The sequence below is a fragment of the Melanostigma gelatinosum genome, assembly GCF_949748355.1.
Source record: "Melanostigma gelatinosum genome assembly, chromosome: 8".
NCBI classification, from domain to species: domain Eukaryota; kingdom Metazoa; phylum Chordata; class Actinopteri; order Perciformes; family Zoarcidae; genus Melanostigma; species Melanostigma gelatinosum.
The window spans coordinates 20,779,817-20,802,236 of NC_136641.1; the positions used below are offsets into that span (position 1 = coordinate 20,779,817).

General features: G+C 43.4%; 1 protein-coding gene across 3 annotated transcripts; it reads left to right on the top strand.

Moving 5' to 3' along the window:
• Nucleotides 1–378: 378 nt before the first annotated feature.
• On the top strand, nt 379–20,824 carry agap2 (ArfGAP with GTPase domain, ankyrin repeat and PH domain 2). Of its 3 annotated transcripts, none has more exons than XM_079274121.1 (19): nt 379–680; nt 9,613–9,671; nt 10,418–10,505; nt 11,393–11,478; nt 11,556–11,691; nt 12,422–12,556; nt 12,674–12,792; nt 13,780–13,932; nt 14,077–14,151; nt 14,471–14,575; nt 14,856–15,036; nt 15,686–15,811; nt 15,934–16,068; nt 16,363–16,422; nt 16,729–16,880; nt 17,382–17,472; nt 17,983–18,205; nt 18,419–18,698; nt 19,593–20,824. In XM_079274121.1, the coding sequence occupies exons 1-19, from the start codon at nt 518–520 to the stop codon at nt 19,797–19,799; spliced, it is 2,574 nt and encodes an 857-aa protein (XP_079130247.1). In that variant the 5' UTR covers nt 379–517; the 3' UTR covers nt 19,800–20,824. The 3 variants fall into 3 exon arrangements, with proteins under 3 accessions (XP_079130247.1, XP_079130248.1, XP_079130246.1); XM_079274120.1 differs by lacking the exon at nt 379–680 and adding an exon at nt 4,687–6,095; XM_079274122.1 differs by lacking the exon at nt 16,363–16,422.
• Nucleotides 20,825–22,420: the final 1,596 nt, after the last annotated feature.

Here is a 22,420-nt window from a genome sequence, read left to right on the forward strand (position 1 = left end):
TTTGTTTTTTACCAGTTGCACAGAACAGGACTCTACGAAAGAAAGCCAAACTGTAACATCCTGTTACTGTGGCGCATCGAGTTGCTCTACTAATACTGAATAAGACACTGTTTGATTGACATTGTAGACAAGAACATTTCATAATTATTATATTTGTATATAATTAATTCTTTACCAATCGAAGCAGAGCATGTAATGTAAAATAAATCGTGTCTTTTCAATAGTGCGGCCACCACTACAGTCAGAGCGTGCGTGTTGTGAGAATATGGTTTGAAATAAGGAAGTGAATTCAGTTCAGTTCAAACCTGCAGAGGAAACTGAGACACACACTGTCGTGATCTGACTTTTGTGGTGTAGAGAGTGAGCGAGAGAGAAACCCTGAGCAGCGGCCGCCGCTTCTTTTTCTGCTTGCTTCTGCGTTTTAATAGTTTGTGTTCATCTTGTAGAACAAACAAGCCAGGAGTTCAAATGGGCTGAAGCGAGGCACTTTAGTTTACAAAGAGATCGATGTGTCAGGATGAACAGCAGCAGCAAATCAGTAAACTCCTGTGCAATAAAAGCAGAGATCAAGAGGCATGCGTCTCTCCAGAGTGCAATCACCAGACTTTCCAAGCAGTTTGAAAGAGTTGCGGATCAACAGCTGCGCTCAGGACTTAAAGTTTACCTCCACAGCATTCAAGGTAAGCTCATCCTTCTTACTTTGTTGAATTTGGGGAAGAAAGCGACATATTATGCCAAAGTTCCGTATCAGAATGTGGTGCATGGTCTGCCTCTCAAGGTGCTCACTTTAGTGCATTTCTTGATAGGAGAAATCTTGGGCAGACTTTGGTTCACAGTGAGTTCGGCCATTCTCGTCATCAACAGCAGTGGCGGGGTGTGGGGGAACATGATAGCGTTGGTGATTGATATCTTTCTCTGTGCTTCCTGTGTCAGTCAGCGTATCTATTTCAGAGAAGTCGATGTTCATTTTCACTCTCCATTTCAAATTCACCTCTCGGCGTCTGCTACAGTGGCATTTATCTATCAGTCGGCTTCTGGACACGGCCAACCAATGGCAACATCCCTCAGCAGCCATCGCCATGGCAGCAGGATGAAACCTGCTGTGCGGCCTACTTCCTGTCTGCCAATCTGCAGCCGCCCTCAAAGCCACTTCCTTTCAGACGAGCAGGGCCTTTACCCGTGAAGCCGATCAGTTTTACATCATTTCCTCATATCTCTACTTCCCACCGTTTCTTGTTAATGTGACACAATGCGTTACTGTCGTCAGTTGTTTCTTGTCATCTGCATCCTTTTTCTGTTGAAGACACACAGGTGGTGGAAGAAGTATTCAGATCCCCTACTTTGGTAAAAGTAGTAACTCTACATTCAGTCACAGATAGATAAATGTTGTGGAGTAAAAAGTACAATATTTAAGTATAAAGCAGGATAAATTGGAGAATACTCAGGTAAAGTACACAAACCTCAAAATCGTACTTGAGTAAATGTACTTTACACCACTGGCGTGGTCAGACTGGCTGATCAGGGGTCAGGTGGAGCCAAATGAAGACATTTAAATGTGAATCTGACTGGTATGTGTTCACTGCAGCATGGCAGCAGAGCGGAGGGGAAAGACAGGAAGGACAGCTCCCACTGAAGGAGAAATGAAAACTCACCCAGCATGACCACTGCCCTTGGCCGCTGTCCATCTGACAGCACCCGCCCTAGGTGTTACTGCGTATGTGTGCTTTGTTTGTGTGCATGTCCGTCTCTTCACATAAGAGTGTTTCTAAAAAGTGTCTGCCTAAAGACAACAGATGTTTGGCGTTATATGCTGGTGTCTATTGTTTTAAATAGTCCGATTCGCCGTGCAGCACTGCAAGCTGCACTGTTCTTGTTAAAAATCGATTTTTACTCACGTATATAACGTCACTCGCCCTGAAAGTGTGTTTGTATTTTCTATTTAAAAAGCAGCTTCCTATCCGAGGTTTGGCTCATGAATCTTCTTCTGCGTTGGAGGCTGCGGTCCTCTCTCAGGTCGTGTGTCTTTCCCCTTGAGCCAAAGGCGGCTGGTTGTCAGAGGTCTTTTGTATTCAGTGGTTCAGTAGTTATTGCCCTCTCCCTGACTGGTGAAGGGGAGGGGCGGAGTGGGCTGAGCAGGTGGACCGTCTGATCGTGTATTATGGGATGATGGTGGGAGGCTGAGACTAGTGCACTGTGGGGAAAAGCATCCTCTGATTTCACTTCAAGGATTGTTTTTTTTTTTAAATCAGAGAGTAATTAACATGAAATTACAGCAGATAATAATACAAGTGATGGATGTGTGTAATCATGTTTACTGCAGTGTTTATGTTGTAGCAGGCATCATGATTGCAGCAGTTTACTTTATCTTATCTTCCTGTATTTTAATTTCTGTTTCTTAACGATGAAGTCGATTGAAAAGTGAATCTATTTCAAGTTTTTTGATAATGGCTTAATGAATCGAATAATGCTAAATATTTCATGGGTCTATCTTTTCCTTGTCTTGTATTGTAGAAATTTAATTTATTTGGGTTTTTCAACGTTGGTCGGACTAAATATGACATTTGACGACATCAATTGGCTTCTGGTGAATTTATAGACTATATTCTGATGTTTTGCAGCCCTAATTCCTTTCATTACTCAAATTGTATTCGTAACATACTGTATTTTGCAACACAGGTTTTAATCATAGATGAGTTACTATATCTCTAAAAGCCTATCCAGTTTTCTTTTCACCTACTTCATCACATGGAATATTTCTATGCTTGGTTTTGTTTGGTATAACAGTGTGTGTGTTTCATATTTTTTGCATTCTGTGGTCAACTATTGATGTCCAATATGCTCTGCTTCATGCTGTGAGCACAGAGCTTACCCACTTCTGCTAATGAACACATGCCGTAGCCGGCAACAGACTACAGATCAATAACCTCACAGGAAATCTCTTTCACTCACTTGTACGACGCAATGAAACACCCACGCACAGAGAAACACCATTTTGATACAGAGATCCTGGGAGTGATTGCGGTACAGAATGTACCACCGGAGGAGGAGGAGGAGGAGGAGGAGGAGGGAGGAAGGACACGGAGATGATTATGTGCCACCAGAGCCAGGAAGATTGTAACACCTTAGCAACAAACAAGCCAAGCCTCCTACTGAGGAGGAGCCACACGGAGCCACGCACACACGCACGCGCGCACACACACACACACACACACACACACACACACACACACACACACACACACACACACACACACACACACACACACACACACACACACACACACACACACACACACACACACACACACAATAGACAGCTGAGGACAGATGGATGATGATGGATGAAACTATTCTGGCAGCTGTATAAATGAAACAGGGAGCAGACACTTGGAAAACACACCCTGTCCTACCCTTTGTCTTTTCCCCTCCACAAACACCTTTTCTCCCCTGTTGTCATCCCTGACTAATCCTTCCTGCTTTCCTCTCCCTGCCGCTGATCTTTTCTCCGGCGGTCTCTCATCATTTAGCAGGTCCAGCTTATTTGTGCACTGCTGCTTTACCACCAGCAGTTACCCGCTGCCTTCCCCCCTCCTCTCCGGCACGCAGGGAGAAAGATGGAGGGGAGGGGATGATGGGGATGGGAGGGATGAGCAATAAAGAGCAGGGACTCTGCACAGTCTGAGAGGCAGCAGCAGAGAAAGAGAGAGAGAGCGAGAAAGAGAGGGGGAGAAAATAAAGGAGGGAAAGGGAAAGAAGAGAAGCAGGATCCTTCTGCTTTGTATGGATTGCCTATTGGAATAAGGAGGGGCATGTAGAGGGAGGGACATTGGAGATTCCTATCAGTGTGTTGGTGAGAGCAGGAGAGAGAAACGCAGAGTGTGAGCTGTGCATGTGTGAGTGTGTGTGTGTGTGTGTGTGACTGAGCTCGTTGAACCTGTGCGACGGTGTCTCTATCGGGGGGGCCGTTCTGGCAGTGCCTCGCCTCAGCGCCTCCTCTGTGTTGTCCTGCTCACCGCCTAATGCGCTCAGAGGACACAGGCTGCCCGGGAGACAGCGAGAGGGGCGTGATGGCCGGACGCGCCCTGACTCGGCCATGCATCTCCAGATATCCGCCCGGGCTTCTGTTGGCTTCTCCTCCTGATCCCCTTCAGCCCTCATCAATGTCCTTCCTGTGCGTCTCCGCGAGGCTGCCTGCCTTTTTGCCGCTGCGCTCTCTGAATGGATGCATCTGTCAACACACATGTGTGGCTTGAAGTGAGAGCCCATGATCCGGACTGGACTGCATACAGCTCTGGGTGTACTGTGCCATGCTGCTTTAGGGTGACACTGATGCATTTTTAAAGACGTTACCTTTTCACGTTACAGCTGCTGTTGATCACATTCTTGATGACGTATGATGCGGGGCAGTTGTTATTCTGAATTGAATCCTGATTTTTTTTTTCTGCTTTGAGTGAAGAGGATGGACTGAGCAACATATAAGATGGGGGTGCTGCACATAAAAATAAGGTCAAGTAAATAATTACCATCAGGAATGAGGCGCCATAATGAAGATTTATTTGCCACAGTAGCTGCATACATATGCAGTGGATGGATTTTAATTGGCTGTTTTCTAGGAACAAAAGAGCTGCTTGGACTGCACTGACAGTGTGTTGAAGGTTGTCTGGAAGAGCGGATTTGTTTTGTGTATTCCAGAGGAATGAAAATTAGAGTTAGAGAAGGAGTCCGTGACTAAAATTAATATCCGAAACAAAGAAAGAGGGATTTGGGGGATGGATGAAACCAACAGCCGCTCTGCTGCTGTATCTTCCAAGGAGAAACTTAATCTCCCTCCATGTAAGTTTTTTGTCTCAGTCGTGCTGCCAGATTCTCTCACATCCCAACTCGCTGGCAAACTGTCAGTCGTTCATGCCGCTCTGTCTGGTTTCATTCATCTGCTGTGTGTCCACTGAAGCCTGACCACATGAGCGGAGGCGGCGCCCTGCAGCAACGCACCACCTACCTCATCTCCCTCACCCTGGTCAAAGTAGAGGCGGTGGAGGAGAATGGAGGGGAGGCCAAGAACAGCACCCAGGGGAAGGAGGTGGAGGCCGGGCCTGGAGGAAGGGCAGGAGAAGAGGCCGGGGCTAGAGCGGAGGGTGAGGGTGAAGCTCCGGCTCAGGGTGAGAATGGAGCAGGACAACCACGAAGAGCTGAGGATGCTGCTATTGTGAAAGGGAGCAAGTTACCCGATGAACTTAAAGATGGAGAGCGAAAACCCCTCAGCCCTTTGAAGGATAAACTGCCCTCTACTGTTGATGTCCCGACCAAAGGGAGTGAAAAGCCACCGTGCAACCTCTCAATCCCCTTACCTGCTGAGAGAGCGACAGTTCAGAAGACAAAGTCTGCAGAGATTGACTTAACACAGGTCGAGAAGACGCCCTCCACCCCAGAGGCAAAGCAATGCAGGTCACCATTACTGACCACCACACCTCCAACAGAGGTGGTCGAGCCCATCCGCACCCCAACCAGGACCAGCCTCCCTATCCGTCCGGTGGGACAGCGTCCTGTGAGTCTGCTGAAGTCTCACAGCAGTGCGGCAACCCGCGGTCGCGAGTCCAGGGACGGTAGAGAGCGCAGCCCTACCTCAGCACAGAGCCTGGACCGGAAGGACTGCCGCATGCCGACGCGCTCTCCGGGTCCCTGCAGGGCCTCATGGGCCGAGGCGAGCAGGCCCGACGGCTGGAGGGACCTGCGGGATGAAGCTCAAGCCGGAATACCTCTGGAGATTGGAGGTGGCATGGCTGCAGTGATGAGAGACCTCCCCAGGAAGGACAGACTGAAGGCAGGTTCGGCCTCCCTACCTGCACCTGCCACCCAGGCCAACAAACCAGGACGCAAAGGTAAAAGCCGCACGCTGGATAACAGTGACCTGAACAGCCTCTCTGAAGACCTGGGGCTGGCCCAGCAGGCGCAGCAGGGCAACCGAGGCTCCACTAAAGACAGGAAGATGCTCAAGTTCATTAGTGGCATTTTCACAAAGAGCAGCTCGGGGTCAGCGGGGTCATCTTCCACAGCGCCGCCTGTCTATATACAGAGGGACTCCAGTGAAGAGGAAGGTAGGATGTCACAACATCACTTTCACCTCTTCTTTCACCCCTCTAAATCTTCATGTTGACTACATCCACGACTGCACACCCTTATCTGACACACTCCTGTCTTCAGTTCCTTTGCCAAACAATTATCAGACATGGTGCTGCTTCACCTGTGCACAGGCATCCATTTAAAATGAGTTGGGATGGGGTTGGGTGGGGTTGATCTTTTTAAAGAACCCCACACAGAATACATTTACAGGCTATAATACTGTCACGTGTCGAGAAACATTTTCCCGATGCCAAATTAACGACAGATGGAGTTCTTTGATCTGAGAACTGACAATAGAATCATCTTCGCCAGTCTTAATCTAATTATGCTCAGAGTGTGCGCAGATTTCACACCGCTGGAGGGGTAATCTCTCAGACTGCACTCAGACATACACACACACACTTAAGCAGCGTTCCCAGCACGGGTTTAAATCTCATAATGAAGCCAAAGGGGAGAGGAGCTGCTGGCATGATCACGGGTGGATTGTGCCGCTCCGGTGGGTTTCTGCCTCGGCTTTATTTCCATATAGAGGGAAAGACATGAGGCGATATTTGTTCATCCACATCAAACAGGGAAGGGTGCATCGACAGCCAATCAAGAACATTGCTAATCCTGTTTTTGATATTCCACCCACTACATGTTCTGCCACTATATGGGGCTTCTTTTTTCTCTCAGTCTCGTCTTTGTCTCTGTCAGGCATTCAATTGAAATTCCAACATCATGTCATAAAGCACTCATGTGCCATTTTAAGATTTAGGATCGCCATTGCTGCCGCTGTGTCCTCGACGGCTGCGTGTCGACGGCTGCAGCTTACAACAGTGCATCTTTCTCACAAATGTGTTTGCTCAAAGAAAGAGCGTGTGTGTGTGTGTGTGTGTGTGTGTGTGTGGTTTATGGATTCATTCACTCATTGTGTATTCACACTGTTACACACACAAGTAGTAAGACTGGCCCTGCCGACTGCACACACACACATACACACACACACACACACACACTTGAACACATACTGAGGGCAGGAGGAAGTGTTGCCATGGCAACCGGCAGGACTGCTGCTTCTGCTGCTGCTACAGAGGCAGAGTCTGATGAAACAGGGTGGAGGAGGAGGAGGACGAGGTGTTGTGTGTGTGTGTGTGTGTGTGTGTGTGTGTGTGTGTGTGTGTGTGTGTGTGTGTGTGTGTGTGTGTGTGTGTGTGTGTGTGTGTGTGTGCGTTGACACAGAGGCTGAGAGGATTGTGACAAAATTCCCCCCCAAATAATTTAAGTCACAAAATTGGTAGTTTTAGACGTGAGCTACAGGCGACATGTGGGAGTTTGCAGAGTGGATCACACATGGTTGGTTTGCAGCAGAGTGTGTGGATAATTGGCTTTCTGTATAAATCTGTGGGTCTAAGCAGCAGAAGGATCACACAGTCGGATCACTGTTGACAACAGCAGCAGGCCATAAAGAGAGCTTTGACTCGGACAAAGATAGACAAACTGTGTGTGTGTGTCTGTTCGTGTGGCAGGACTTGCACATCATCACCGGCTGCATCTGTGTGATGCTGGCCTGGACGGTCCATAGATTTAGAAGCAGGCCGGAGTTTAATCATCATCTGTCTTTGAAGGACACATCACACATTCACACCCAGGATGGCGGCCGCTGTAGTCTGCCAAAACCTCCCCGTCTCCTCTGTAGTCTTTCTGTGATTTAATCCTTTTGCATTTTCTGATCATTTTTACACTGAATTAGCTTCAGCAGCATGATCCCCCGACTTTTCCTCTATCGCCATCAGTAGATCACAGATTTCACATATCCAGTGAAATATCTTAACATGTAATTGATGGATTGGCATTCACTATTATATATCTAAGATGTTGAATCTCAATTACTTTGTAGACCTACAGTAACAGGCCACATTCTTTCCACTACTTTAGTTTCTGATTAAATTCCTGCAAAATTCCCGACATTCTAATCAGCCTCAACTGTGCTTTGTGTTTAGTGCTGATTACCAAATATTAGCATGCTAAGTGAACAATGAACGTGCTAAACAACTGAATGTTAACATCATTGTGAGCATGCTAGCCTGCTGATGTTAGCATTTAGCTCAAAGCACAGCTGTGCCAACGAACAGCCGCACAGAGCTGCTGGCATGGCTGTAGGGACTCGTAGTCTTCTTTTTAAAGGAATAGATACACTTAGTTTCCTGTTTATGAAGTAAACCTAGTTAGAACTAATGCAATCAGATACAACAGTCCTGCAGTACTTCATGAAATCCTCCCTCCATGACAGTCACAGTGTTTTTGTTTAAACTGTTTTAGAGAGGCGTTGATTCAATTGATCATCTTGAAAGCTGCAGTTTGTGCTGTTGAACTGTATTGCGTTATACTGACACAGATGTGTTTCTATTATTTTGTCCACGATATATATACATACAAACAAGAGTCGGCAAAATATAGCATCTATAACACAATGCAGTTCAACAGCACCCCAAGCTACATCCCCCAAAAATGATTGTACAGTTGAATCAACAGTTTCAACACAAACTGAACATTATAACCTTGAAGGGAGGATTTAATGCAGGACTGTTGTATTAGGATACATTAGTTTTAGCTAGATGTACCTAATAAACTGTCAAATGGTCTGTCTGTCTCTGAATCGGTTTCAGACTCTCCTCAGGCGTTCTCTTTATTCTCGTCCTTCTGAAGCCGCAGTTGGTTTTGATGGTCACGTCACATTGGGGGCATGCCACCTTTCTATTCCCCAGCAGGGACGTTGGCACAGCTGTGTGCAACCCGACCCTTCTCGACTATTATACTGTTTGATGTGCATGTGTGTGTGCACGTGTGTGTGCACGTGAGGGTTCATGCCACACCAAAGAACCGTCAACATTGACGTAATCAAAACGTGTCTCAATTTTGAACTGAGATGATTTGTCGATTAATCCATTACTCAGCTGGCCGAAAAATGAAATACTGCCATATAATATTTTGATAATCAATTAATGTTTTCAGTCATTTTTCAAGTGGAAATGACCATTTTCTTTAGTTCCAGCTTCTCCAATGTGAGGATTTGTGGTTTGCCTGTTTTATATCATTTTAAACTGAATATCTTTTTTAGACTGTTGATCGAACAAAATAAGACATTTGTAGACACCTGAGGGGGAATGCCGTTAAAATCCACAGGTGAGTCTTTGGTTGAATGACAGCTGAACTGGATCCACTGGCCACAGTAACTCACCACACAGCTGGGGGGCAAAGTGGATAAAGAGTGGTGTGGCTGGATGTTGTTGGATCCCCCCGTCGTGACCGAAAGGTTACATTCATTAAGACGAGCTGCGAGGCCACACGTGTGCTTGCGGCTGTCGGTCATGCAGCGGCTGTGTGATTTATTGCTCTCCCACAGAAAGGCTGTTATCGTGGCTTTTTTTTACTGGACATGATCAGAATGATGACTCTCTCGCTCTGCGTCTCTGCCTCACTGACTGTTTGTCTCTGTCTGTCTCCCTCTAGTAAATATTGCAAACAGCCAGGAGTGGACTCTGAGCAGATCCATCCCAGAGCTCAGACTGGTGAGGCTAAAAGTGTACCTGAACCACTCATCATAACACCTGCATCAGAAACAGAAGGATTTATTTATAATTGTGTCATTGTATTAGAGAAGTCTATAAAGAGTGCAGACTTAGATACCCAGAACTTCTCTCATGTTATGTTAGGGTTAGTTGTTTAATTATCTCTAGACGCTCAAAAAATACACTGAGGTTGAGGAATTAAGACGATATGGAGTAGTGGAAAGTAACTAATTACATTTACTCAAGGACAATTTTGAGTTACTTGAGTTTTACCATTTTCTGCCACTTTATACATTATTATTTTACCACTAGACTGCATTTATACAGTGAAATATTGAAGTTGTTTTTTGACTACATTTATTTGACAGCCATAGTTACTTTGCAGATAAAGTTTAGATCAACTCTTATGTCTAAACATCAATTTAATCAAACAATCCATTAGAGTATAAAGTTGTTACAACTGGCTCTATATTTACCAAATACACCATTAGAATTATGCTGACATGCAATAATGATCTAATGATATCTTGTATTTTTTGTCCTGTGATTTTGCTACTTTTGCTAAAGTAAAGGATCTGAATACTTCTTTCACCACTGAATAAACATGGCTAATAGGAACAAAAACATATTCAGAGGAGGAACTATGTGTTTTAATTCAGTCTGAGATCTATATTTGAAACTCTGTCATCGAGCGTGCACGCTGACCCTGAATGAACGGTGTTGTATTTCCTTCTCTTTTCTCTCAGGGCATTCTGGGAGGTCTAAAAAGCGGCAAGTCAGCGTTGGTGAACAAATATATCACCGGCAGTTATGTTGCACTTGAGAAGTCTGATGGTAAGAAACATCAAACATATCGTCTGTATTCTGTCCTTAACAGTGGTGGGATGTAACTAAGTGCTTTAAATGAAGTACTTTACATGTTTACAAATGTTTACTTGTACTTTACTTGAGTATTTTCTTCTCATGCCCCTTTATACTTCTACTGCACAACATTAAATATCATGTGGGAAACATTGAAAATGTAGAACTGAAACAATTGATGAAAATAAATCGACAGAAAATGTATTGGCAGCTACTTTGATCATCTTTCTTCAGCTTCACAAATGTGAAGATTTGCTGCTCTTCTTTTCAATTATTTTTTTTATTAATTACTAATAATTTTGCTGTTTGTATTGTTAGTTGGACAAAGCAAATATTGGGAATGTGTCACTTTGGGTTCTGGGTAACTGTGGCGGCACTCAACATTTTCTGATTTCTTTACAAACCAAACAATCAATCGATCAGTGGAGGAAATAATTGAGGTCCATCTCAACCCATTGCAACAGCAAAACCCTGCTTTTATATTAATTCATGAGTAATACTAATCTAATGATACAACAAAAAAGCTTTGAGAGTCACAGGGGACATGTTTATACTTTTAATACTTTAACTACATTTTCCTGATTTGACATGCTTTTACTAAAGTCATATTTTTCATGTGGGACTTTTAACAGAATATTTTCAGTGTGGTTATAATACTTTTACTGAAGTAAATGATCTGAATACATCCTCTACCACTGGTCCTTCAATGCTGGTTGTAATGTTTTGGTTTATAAATAATAATTCTTATAATATACATTTGTATCCCCATGCTTGCTGAGTGTCCTATTTAATTTGATTTGTTCAGAGATGTGGCTTCATCATCTGTCATGCTGCTGAATAACGTCCATTGTCCTCGTCAGGTGGCAGATATAAAAAGGAAGTGTTGGTGGACGGACAGAGTCATTTATTACTGATCCGGGAGGAAGCTGGACCACCTGATGCCCAGGTGAGTGTGAGAAACAGAGAGAGTCAGTGTGCAAAACCGTAATACCTGCAGACTTCATCATCCTCTTTCTCCTTCAGTTCAGCAGCTGGGTCGACGCAGTGATCCTGGTTTTCAGTCTGGAGAACGAGGGCAGCTTCCAGGAGCTCTACAAGCTGTACAGCCAGCTGAGTGCACACCGCACGGACATCCCAGTCATAGTGGTCGGCACCCAAGGTCAGCTCCAATCACAGCCATGTAGATCTATTCTGGAACGACACCAAGGCGGACATGTCAAATACAGACTGTGGACATTAATCTTCATTATTGGGTTCTCATTATCATAAGAGGAAACAACTGTGACGTTTCTTAAAGTATGTATTGAAGCGATAGTTCTGATTTTTTTGAAGTGAGGTTGTATAAGGTACTTATCCTTAGTCAGTGAATTAGCTTCTGTAGATGCCGTTCAGCACGGCCCCAGCTAAGATGTGCTGCTGGCTGAGTACGGGGGCATCAGCAGTCACATGTGAGCAGACAATGTGAACTGTGTGCAAACACAGGGTTAACAACTAATTCAAAAAAATTAAAGATTTACAATGAAGAATGAATGGAAATAGAAACTCTGCAGTTAGCATGCTCATCAAGCTACATCCCGCATGGTAGCAGTAAGCTAGCAAAAACCAGCAGTAAGCAATATACTGTGTACTTTGCTTTAGGCTGTACCATCTTACTGAATTATCATACAAATCTAAAATACAGTCACTTTAGTACAATAATCAAAACTTACATATCAGATACTTATATCCCATAATATCCCATAATATCGAGCATTACTTTTTGCTGAGCTTAACTTCTCGTCGTAATTCTCCAACCCTTTGCAACCTTGATTACATCGACCTTTGCGGTACTGTTTTTATCATATTTTACAGTTTTCTATTCACTGATCTTTTTTTATTTATTTTTTTAGATAAAATCAGTAGCACCAACCCTCGTGTGATCGAGGACCAGAGAGCCAGACAGCTGTGTATCGATGTGCGTCACTCGCTGTTTTACGAGACATGCGCGACATACGGGTTCAACGTTGATCGAGTGTTTTCAGAGGGTGAGTTGACTGACATTTTATCGGTGCTCTAAAGACGCACAAAACACATGGAGGAAACACGAGTAGTGACACACACGTCCGATGAGTGAAACGTTTAAACGTCGGTGTGTTTTCCAGCTGCCCAGAAGATAGTAGCTCAGAAGAGGCAGGCGGCGCTGCAGGCCTGCAAGTCTCTTCCCAACTCTCCCAGTCACTCTGGAGGCTCCACACCTGGATCAGCATCGTTCCCTGGCCAGGTACCTCATCCCAACAGCTTTAATCGGACTGTTTCAATGTTATGCATCTGCTCCACCACAGTTTAGTGCCAAATATTGTACTTTTCACTCTACTCAATTTATTTTAAAGCTAAAGTTACTGAGTTTTCAGATTCAGATTATTAATACAAAATATAAATCAACTAATCAATCGTTACATATAATTACAACTATATAAAGTAGTTAAAATAAGCTACACATTTACCAGCTGCAACATTAAAGTGATGAACACATTAACACATCAATAATTATAAGCCAGTGAGATAATATTATTCTGACATGTGCCATTCTGCATGATGAGTACTTTTACTTTTGGTACTTTTAAGTATATTTGATAGTATCTTTGATACATTGACTGCAGGCCTTTTACTTGTATTGCGTATTTTGTACACTGTTGTATTGATGTTTTTACTCACGAAAAGATCTAAATACACAGATCAAAGTCTTCTGCTGTTGCCATGCTGGTGTTTTCTTCAAAATTAAACTTTGGCTGAGCAGTTCTTTTTCTCTGCTCATAAAGCTTCAGGAGCATTTCATAGTCACATTTTTTGTGTCTATTCAGTATTGATGAGTAAAAGAGACACAATTATGTCTTTAAAAAGGTATTCTATGGAAAAGAAAACATTTTCTGGAGTAGGATTTTCTCTCTGGGCAGTTACATGCATTCAATTCTTTTTAAATCATCCATCAAACTGAAATTCAATTTTCAACACCGTCGTAAAGCCCATCCATCACTCCCTCCACATCCATCTCAGCTCCATCAGTAGCACTTTCCCTCGGTCACGATGAATTACGGCTGGAAAATTCAGTATATCTTCACCCACTTTTCTTCATGTAAATCTACTTCGCCTGGTTTCCATCTTTCATGCCATTTTCACTCTCTTCATCTCTTCCCTCACGCCTCCATCCACACATCCACCCCGTCTCCGGACCCTGCAATCCTCCCCCCACCCTCGCTCCTCCTCTCAGGCCAGTAATGGGCCGAGTTGTGGCTACGCCTACTCCCTCCCCTCCACCCCTGTGATCGGTCACAGAGATCTGCGGGTTGCACAGGGAGAGGGGGGAGGCAGCGTCAACTCGCGTTCGCTGAAGAGCATCCCCAGACGGCCCTCCATCTTCAAGGTCAGTTGTTGCCAACTGACGGGTGTCTCACACCTTTTAGTCTCCCGTCATCTCTCATGATCATTTCACTCCATTCAGCTCCACCTCTGCCTCTCTCTGCTGAAACCTTCTAAACACCTCCCTGCTTTTGGATTTATATTTCAGAATCGTGACTCAGATAAGAAGTCCGGTGATCCTAAAGGAGACCTGAGCAGCACGCGGGGCGTTCCCATCAAACAGGTTTGGTTGAAATCACAAAACACGACACAAAATAAAACCAACTTTTCAATGAGGCTTCAGTTTGCTTGCAGCACAATAATATGTACCAATTCCCTCTTCAGCAGCAAGGTGGGAACGCACTATTTATTTCATCTTACATGAGCAGCAAAAAAACAAATCAGTATCAACCTTTCTCAAGGGTGTGCTATTAATATTGTGCTTTCAGCTGTTGTTGTCGGACCACTTTACACTTTGAAGAAATTGCCTCGACTCTAAATTTAGGCAGATTCAGAGTGCCGTTTGTTGCAAGTGCTTTGACCTCGGTTGTTGTTTTTGACAGAGCATCCTTTGGAAGAGAAGCGGCAGCTCTCTGAATAAGGAGTGGAAGAAGAAATACGTCACCCTGTCCAACAATGGCCCGCTGTCTTACCACTCCAGCTCCAGTGTAAGAGAACACCAAAAGACGGATCGATGCAGCAGTAAAAACACAGTATTCAGAGTTTTTACTGTGGAGAAGATAATATCTGCAGCTTTTTAGATTTAACTGTCGTTTCAACCTCAATGGTTATCAATGCAGGGCTGCAGGAGTTGCTTTGAGACTTTTACTTACCATTGATGCATTTGATATCATTTGAAAGAGGAAGTATTACTTCTTCTAAAAGTTGCATGTACTTGTTCATCTGTAATTCTGATGAAAATGTCTAATACGTGTGATATATCATCAGGACTACACGCAGAACATCCATGGAAAAGAAATCGACCTTCTGCGCGTGACGGTTAAAGTTCCCGGGAAACGTCCTCCGAGGGCCGTGGCTCCTGCGGGGCCCTCACCTCTCCCCCCCGGCGCTGCACCTGGAGTCAACGGGCTGAGTAAGGAGCCAACAGCCGCTGAGAGCACCAGTACAGGTACTTCTTCTTGTCTTACTGAGGGTCTGAGAGCAGATGTTTCCATTTAAAGGACAAGTTTATTCTACAATTAACAAATCACATGAAAAGACCAAAACCAACAATGTGTTGGTCGATCTCAAAATATTGAACTTAACTTGTCAGTGGCTCTCAGCCTTAATGTACAATTCGTAGGTACTTGTATTTCACTTGAGTTTTTCCATTTTATACTTTGTACTCCTACTACACTTAATTTATTCATATTACTCTTCAGATTAAGATTTTTTACATGAATATCTTATAAAATATGATGTGTTGTTATAAATGAAACAGCAGTTCCACCGCTACCAGCCACAACATCGAAGTACTGCTGACATGTCAATGCATTAATAATGCTGATCTGGTAATATAATAATGTAACACAAATAGGAAATATTCTGCATAATGAGTACTTTCACTTTTGCTTTAAGTACAAATGGTTGCTAAAACGTCTGTTTTTATTCAGTAAAAAATGTAATACAAGACTTTTGCTTGTAATGAATTATAACTAAACTAATTCATCTGAATATTTGTACCATATGTTGCATTACATTGCATCAAACATGATTTCATTCTTGTTTTAAATTTGACATACTGCGTATGAACGTTTCACTTCCTCTCTCGCTTTCAGTTCCCCAGTTGTGTCCAGCCACTCTGTCTGTGGTTGACGATCGCTCTGGTGGCCTGTCGCCTCAAGGAGGAGACAGAGGACTTCAACGGTGCTCCTCCTCATTGTCCACCAAAGCACAAAGTGTCGGTACGAACTGCCAGAAATAAAAACCTTTCAGTCATTGCCACACTTTAGCTCCACTAAGACTGTATTAAATGCTGTCTTACATACACAATATATGATCCACTGTTTTTTGCACCAAATGTCAGATGCCCTTGAAGGAGCAGCCGGTCCTTTCGCTGGAAAAGATCCCAGCCAATCATCTCCCATGAGCGACAGGAAGAAGAATAGGAGGAAGAAGAGCATGAATCAGAAAGGAGATGCAGCCGTTGGGCAGGCTGAAGGTAACTCGACACAGAGATGAAGTTTTCACTGACTTTTAAAAGAAGAGCAGCATTTGAAGCTTGCAATTGTTAATTTAAACGACTCAAAACTATCAAACATTTTGTTTAAATATTTACATACCGGTATATATATTCCTGTGCTGTTCTCCTTTTTCTGGAGTCTCTTCTGTGCGGATACAGATTGATGCTTGTCTTTCTCTAAATATTCCCTCGCAGCCTCTTCTTAACACTTGTACTTGTCTTTCTCTGTTTCTCTTCCTTTTCTTCCCCCTGTGCTTATCTCTCGCTCTGCAGCCAAACGCAAAATGTGGAAATTAAAGAGCTTTGGTAGCTTGAGAAACATTAATAAAACAGGTAACAAGTGAGGGTGACGGAGCTGAATCAGCTTGTGCTCTGATTTGCATTCTTTTCATTTTCCTCTTCATTGCATCTGACATCCCAAGCTTAGCTTGTTCATTTTACTTGTTTTTATTGCAAGAACCCCAAAATGTTCTGTTTTCACTTTCCATAAAATAGCTTTTTCGTGTTTAGATTTATTTTTTGTACTTCTCACAGTGACTGCGGATTCATAATGCCCATAACATCATGTCACGTTGAAGTACTGTCTCTGGACACGTGCAAATCCTACCTGAGTTTGTTGTGCTTCCCTTTTACTCGCAGATGAAGAGAATGCAGACTTTATCATAGTGTCGTTCACCGGGCAGACGTGGCACTTTGAGGCTCAGAGCCTGGAGGACCGGGACTCCTGGGTTTCGGCTATAGAGAGCCAGATCCTGGCCAGCCTGCAGTCCTGTGAGAGCGGCAGAAACAAGGTACACAAGTTTTAAAGGCCCTAAAATCCTATTTTCTCAATCAGGTTCTTACTATGAGCGTCAGGATCCAACATGAGCACAAATTTGCTTTGCTTTTCTGCACTTATATTGGTTTAGTGACATCTGAATCAAAATCTGATGACAGCTGTGCGGTTGCTGTTAGCACTGTCAAGCATATCTGATAAAACCACACTCACACAGTCCTGATTAACCAGAGAATCTTAACTGAGAATCCACAGGGCAACAGGAATTGGGCTGGCACAGATAAGGGTTCTGGTTCTGGCGGCAACATTGATAATCAATGACTGGGACTGGTGGATGGATGGAGAATGGAAATGCACGGAGCTGAGGGAAGCAGGGCAGAGAGATGGAAGTTGTGAAGTTGTCTCCATAATCAATACACATGATGCAGTGTCGCGTGTTACCATTTATTATTTGCTGTATATAATTGTGTGGACGAATAAAGGATTTGAATATGTGTGTTTGTGTGTAACTGTGCAGGCTCGGAGGAGCAGCCAGAGTGAGGCTGTAGCGCTGCAGGCCGTCCGTAACGCCAAGGGCAACCATCTGTGTGTCGACTGTGAAGCACCAAGTGAGTTCAGCCTCTCATAACCCATCGACAGCCTGTGGTGGTGTCGGTGGACTTCACACCGTTTATATCTACTCAACAGTGGTGAAGGAAGTCACTCAGATCTTTTGCTTCAGTAAAAGTAGCAACACCACAGGAAAGACGTACTTTAACACAAGTAGAAGTCATGCATTTAATATTTGAGTATCGGCATCAAAATACTAAAAGTGAAAGTACTCCTTTTCATATTCATGTGTTTTTATATTGGAATATAATTATTGATGCATTAATGTGTTCATAACTTTAATGTTGCAATGTTGAATCTGGAAAGTACCTACAAAGTTATCATGTACGTAGTAGTAAAGTAAAACGAACAATATTTACTAATATTTACTACAATAAAAACTAAATTGTACTTAAGTACAGTATTTGAGTAAATGTACTGAGTCACATCCCACCACAGCTGCTCAATAATCTGTGTTCGTTCGTTATGGCCGTCCTGTAACTGGTGCCCCTCCTCTCTTTGTCCTGCAGATCCCACCTGGGCCAGTCTCAACCTGGGTGCGCTGATCTGCATCGAGTGCTCGGGGATCCATCGAAACCTGGGGACTCACCTGTCCCGCGTCCGCTCGCTGGACCTGGACGACTGGCCGGGAGAGCTCACACAAGTCCTGGCGGCCATCGGAAACTACATGGCCAACAGCATCTGGGAGAGCTTCACCCAAGGCCGAACTAAACCCACACCTGCTGCAACACGGTGGGCATCACACATTCATTTACAGGAACGCAGGTTTTTAGATTGATTAATGCATTTTCAGACAGCAGAGTTTCAGTCCATTCTTGTACAGGATGTAAATCTACTTGTAGACACTAGCTTGGTCGGTAATAACACACTATAATGCAGTTGTAAATCTTCAAATTGAAGTATATCCTATGCATGACTCAATCTCCTGTGTGTCTGTTTTCCAAGTGAGGAAAGAGAGTCGTGGATTCGTGCAAAGTACGAACAACGGGCGTTTGTGCCGCCTCTTCAGCCGCCCCCGGGGCCCCAGCTTCCAGACAACGGTATGCCGGTGTGGTTGCTGTCTGCAGTGACTGAGAGGGATCTGCCCAGACTGCTGCTCCTTCTGGCCCACAGCACCAAGGAACGGATCAACGCTCAGCTGACCGGGGAGACTTCACCGCCTCGCTCGGCCCTGCACGCTGCTTGTCATCTGGGAGATGTAGTCATGACCCAGCTGCTCGTCTGGGTGGGTTTCTCCATTCTGTTCACAGTTCTGTCCTTTTTATGATTCCTCATAGTTCACCCTCTGTACATTGTTACCTGCTCTCATATGACAAAGTAGAGCAACATTGTCATAATAAAGTTTCACGTTGACATGGTCTTACCGTGACATAAACTGGTTTGAGTTCTCCAAGGCCAAGGCCTCCAAATTTCCATTTGGGTCTTCTGTACATTGTGAATGTACCGTCGCCTTCAAGTTCCCATTAAGTTCAATGCACAAAGAAGACAATGAAGGTGTTTCCATCGCAGTGGCTTCCCCAAGGGATCAAGAACCTTTTGAGGAACTCGGGAACTTGTTTCGACCAGAGGAACAACAGGGTTCATTTAGTTCCAGGTGTAAAATATCATGGGAGACATGCAACAGCAAACACACAGAAGGACAGCGCGACTCTGTGTTGTCGCTTCCTCTGTTTTGATGGAATCGTCGACCTAATTTACCCTCATCTACACATCTCTAGATGTGGTCGAACAGTATTTTGCAAAAGGAGCTTTTAGTTCTTGGTTTAGTTACTGTGGTTCTATAGTTACTAGAACATCTTGGTAAAAATGGACCACGCATGTCTTTTAGAGCATGTGAGCGTGCATTGGATTGTAATTTCCCAAAAACAATTTGCGTGCAGTGAACGTGGGACTCTTAGGACTCCGGAGTTACCTGCTTTTCCCAGTTAGTCTTCTATCTTAGGTCTTGCAGACAAAAATGCTGTCCTGCTTTGTCTCATGTCATACTCAATATATGTTTTTATACGTTTTGATAGCAAAGAGCTGCATTTCACTGCACACACTGTTCTACCTTTAATCAATATTTACTCTATAAATAAGCCCGTAAATGAGTTAATATTGTCTTTCTCTCTCCCCCTAGTACGGAATTGACGTGAAAGCGAAAGATAACCAAGGCCAGACAGCCATGAAGATGGCCATAAAAACCGGGAGCAAAGGCTGCATTGATATTTTGCTCCAACACGGCTGTCCCAACGAGACGTCCCCCACCACTGCCACGCCCGTCCTCTCCCGCCGGTCCAGCACTGCCAGCCTGGGCCGAACCAGCTCCAGGAAACGGGTGTCGTAGCGCCAACGGAAGATACCACCACACGGAGGGGGCTGGTGACGACCGGAGGATACTTATTGTTTAGACACCTTTTAAAAAACACCAGATACAATGGAGGGCGGCGTACTATAATGACAGGACTATATCGTAGTACTAAGTACTTTCTGAAGACTGAACATATCAAACAACTTAAAAGCAATATTCATTCAATTTGTTGATGACAGATATGTTGCTGAGATACTGTGTTGTTGTTGATATCATTTCAAGATGACTCAAGTAGAACGTTGAGGCCGTCTCCTGTAAATTTAGAGCAGACAAACTGCATCTTGTTTCACTTCGTCCAGAAGAAGTGCAACAATCCAAATATGATGATGAAAAGCAACAAGTTTTAGAGCGAACTATGTCTGTACGGTCAATACATCGAGAGGGTGCTGCTTTTTTTCAAATTTGTTGTGACTGGACCAAAACAGCACTTATTTTCTTTGGCTTTACAAATAAAAGCTACAATATGTCATGCTGTTAGTTATGTGTGCCTGCGGCAGCAGTAAAGAGGCCAGTTTGGCCAATATAAACTGTTTTTCAGTGACGATTCAGCTGAAATTATTCTGCTTAGACTAGAAAAATGAATGGTTTGAAATATGAACTATATCAGTGTTACTATCACAGGTCAGAGATATGGCGTTTTAATATACTGTAAATGTACCTATACTACATACTTAATGTTAAACTCTGTAACGAAGACACAACAGAAAAATCAAAGACTGAATTTTGTAAATGATTTCTACTGGTAGTTTTGAAAATGTTTGTTTTTTTCATTGTCTTATAATTTCTTATTCTCCTACATGTCACAAAGCATAAACCAGTAAACAAAATGCTTTTACATAATGTAAACATGTGGCTGTTTGTTTAAAGTTTTTTTTTGGGGGGGGGGGGTGGCTAAACAACATAAAGACATTGTTCATGTTCATATTACTGTTGTGTAGGTCTATCCCATGAGTTTACAGTGAAGTATGAAGAGTTGTGGGTCGTGTGAATCTGTCATGAGCTAAAAAAAAAAATGGTTACCGAAATCAAATAAATTCTTTTTTTAATTAGCATTGTTAGGATCATTCGTGTTGTTGTTGGTTTTTGTCTTTCTGTGTCTGGGCCTGTCTTCTGCAATTCTGTTCATAGCATGCTTTTAGCCATACTAGCAGATACAAATGAGATACAAATTAAAGCTGAAAGATTAAACCAGAGGATTCCAACCTTTTTGGCATGAGTCAGTAGCGCTACTGGGTGAATACACCTCGCTTCAGTGCAATGAACCATATGTAATAAATAATAACACTGCAACACAAGTTAATTCAGTTAAATGCAACTTTAGTTTGCAAATTGTCCTTTAAAGCTTGGTTTGGTGATCGAGTCATGAGCGTATTTGTCCTTATGTGGGATTTCTCCACAGTTTCAAGTAACTTCAAAGTCAGTCTCTGATAACCATGAGGACAATTGGTCAAACTTTGTTTGAGTTCAGATCAAATCGAAGTCTGATTTGTCAAAGTCTGCTGAGTCCGGGTGCGATATCTCAGTATGTTTAATGTCCGAGCTGGTGACACGGCACGGTCCTACCACATAGCAGATAGTTGATCTGGTTGTTTCAGGGGCAGTTTGGGGAAATCAAGCTGAGATGATTTGCTGGAGTCGTTGGATCTTCTTCACTGGAACTTCTCCGTCATGAAAGACCCGACCTGCATAAAAAACAAGCATTTAGTCTCTGTTCCGCTTTCCTTCAAATTTCCGAAATGTTTCTCTCATGTGAGAACACAACATCAGAGTAAGCGCTGACTGAATGCAAATACTTAACATATTGAAAATGTATAATGAACAATGTCAGTTTAGGGGTATCACCTAACCTCATTGGTCTACTTGTGCAAATGCAAAATTGTTCTGCTAGTGGCGTTAATGTCATGACGACAAAGCCAGCAATAAAGTCAAACCTCAAGGTAAATCAACTCTTTACAGTCAGACTCATCACATGTCTCAACACTATAGCCTGAAACATTCACACAAATAGTTAAGAAGCCTTTATTTAAACAAATAAATTGATAATATAATAAATCATTACATACAAATAATTCAGTGTTTGCACCCACTGGCAGTTTATTCACAATCAGTTGTGGGAAAGTGGGACAAATATGACTTTATAACAGTCATTTATTGTGTTCATTATTTAGAATATTTGAGCAAACGTGTTTTAAAACTTTTTCTTTGATGGCGAGCTGTCTCTGTTTCCGGCTCTCGACCTCCTTGACTCAATTTTCATTATTAAAGTTGGACAATGGAACAAACTGACATTTTGGTGCGCAGAATTGCATTGCATGTGTTCATTCAATGCAATGATAACACAGGCCAAGCATTATCCGCGTTCAGGCAGCATCGGCTATTAAAGATCGAACTCACACGTAGCAGAAGACGTTTGCACAAGAAGACCAATGAGAGTAGGCAATACCCCTAAAATACATTGTTCATTATACAACGTCAACAATGGCAAATTAATTATACTTTGTGCACAGACCCATTACAAGTTTATCTTTTGTTTTTTTGTTGCCATCGATGCATTGGCGCATGTGGATCAGCCTGATATATCCCTCTACACACCCACA

Bases quoted from the DNA above. Each gene is read 5' to 3' on its own strand.
- agap2 (XM_079274120.1), top strand. From the start codon at position 4,961: ATGAGCGGAGGCGGCGCCCTGCAGCAACGCACCACCTACCTCATCTCC. The intron at 9,672-10,417 runs GTGAGGCTAAAA...CTTTTCTCTCAG, and splicing joins CCATCCCAGAGCTCAGACTG to GGCATTCTGGGAGGTCTAAA. The intron at 18,699-19,592 runs GTGGGTTTCTCC...CTCTCCCCCTAG, and splicing joins TGACCCAGCTGCTCGTCTGG to TACGGAATTGACGTGAAAGC.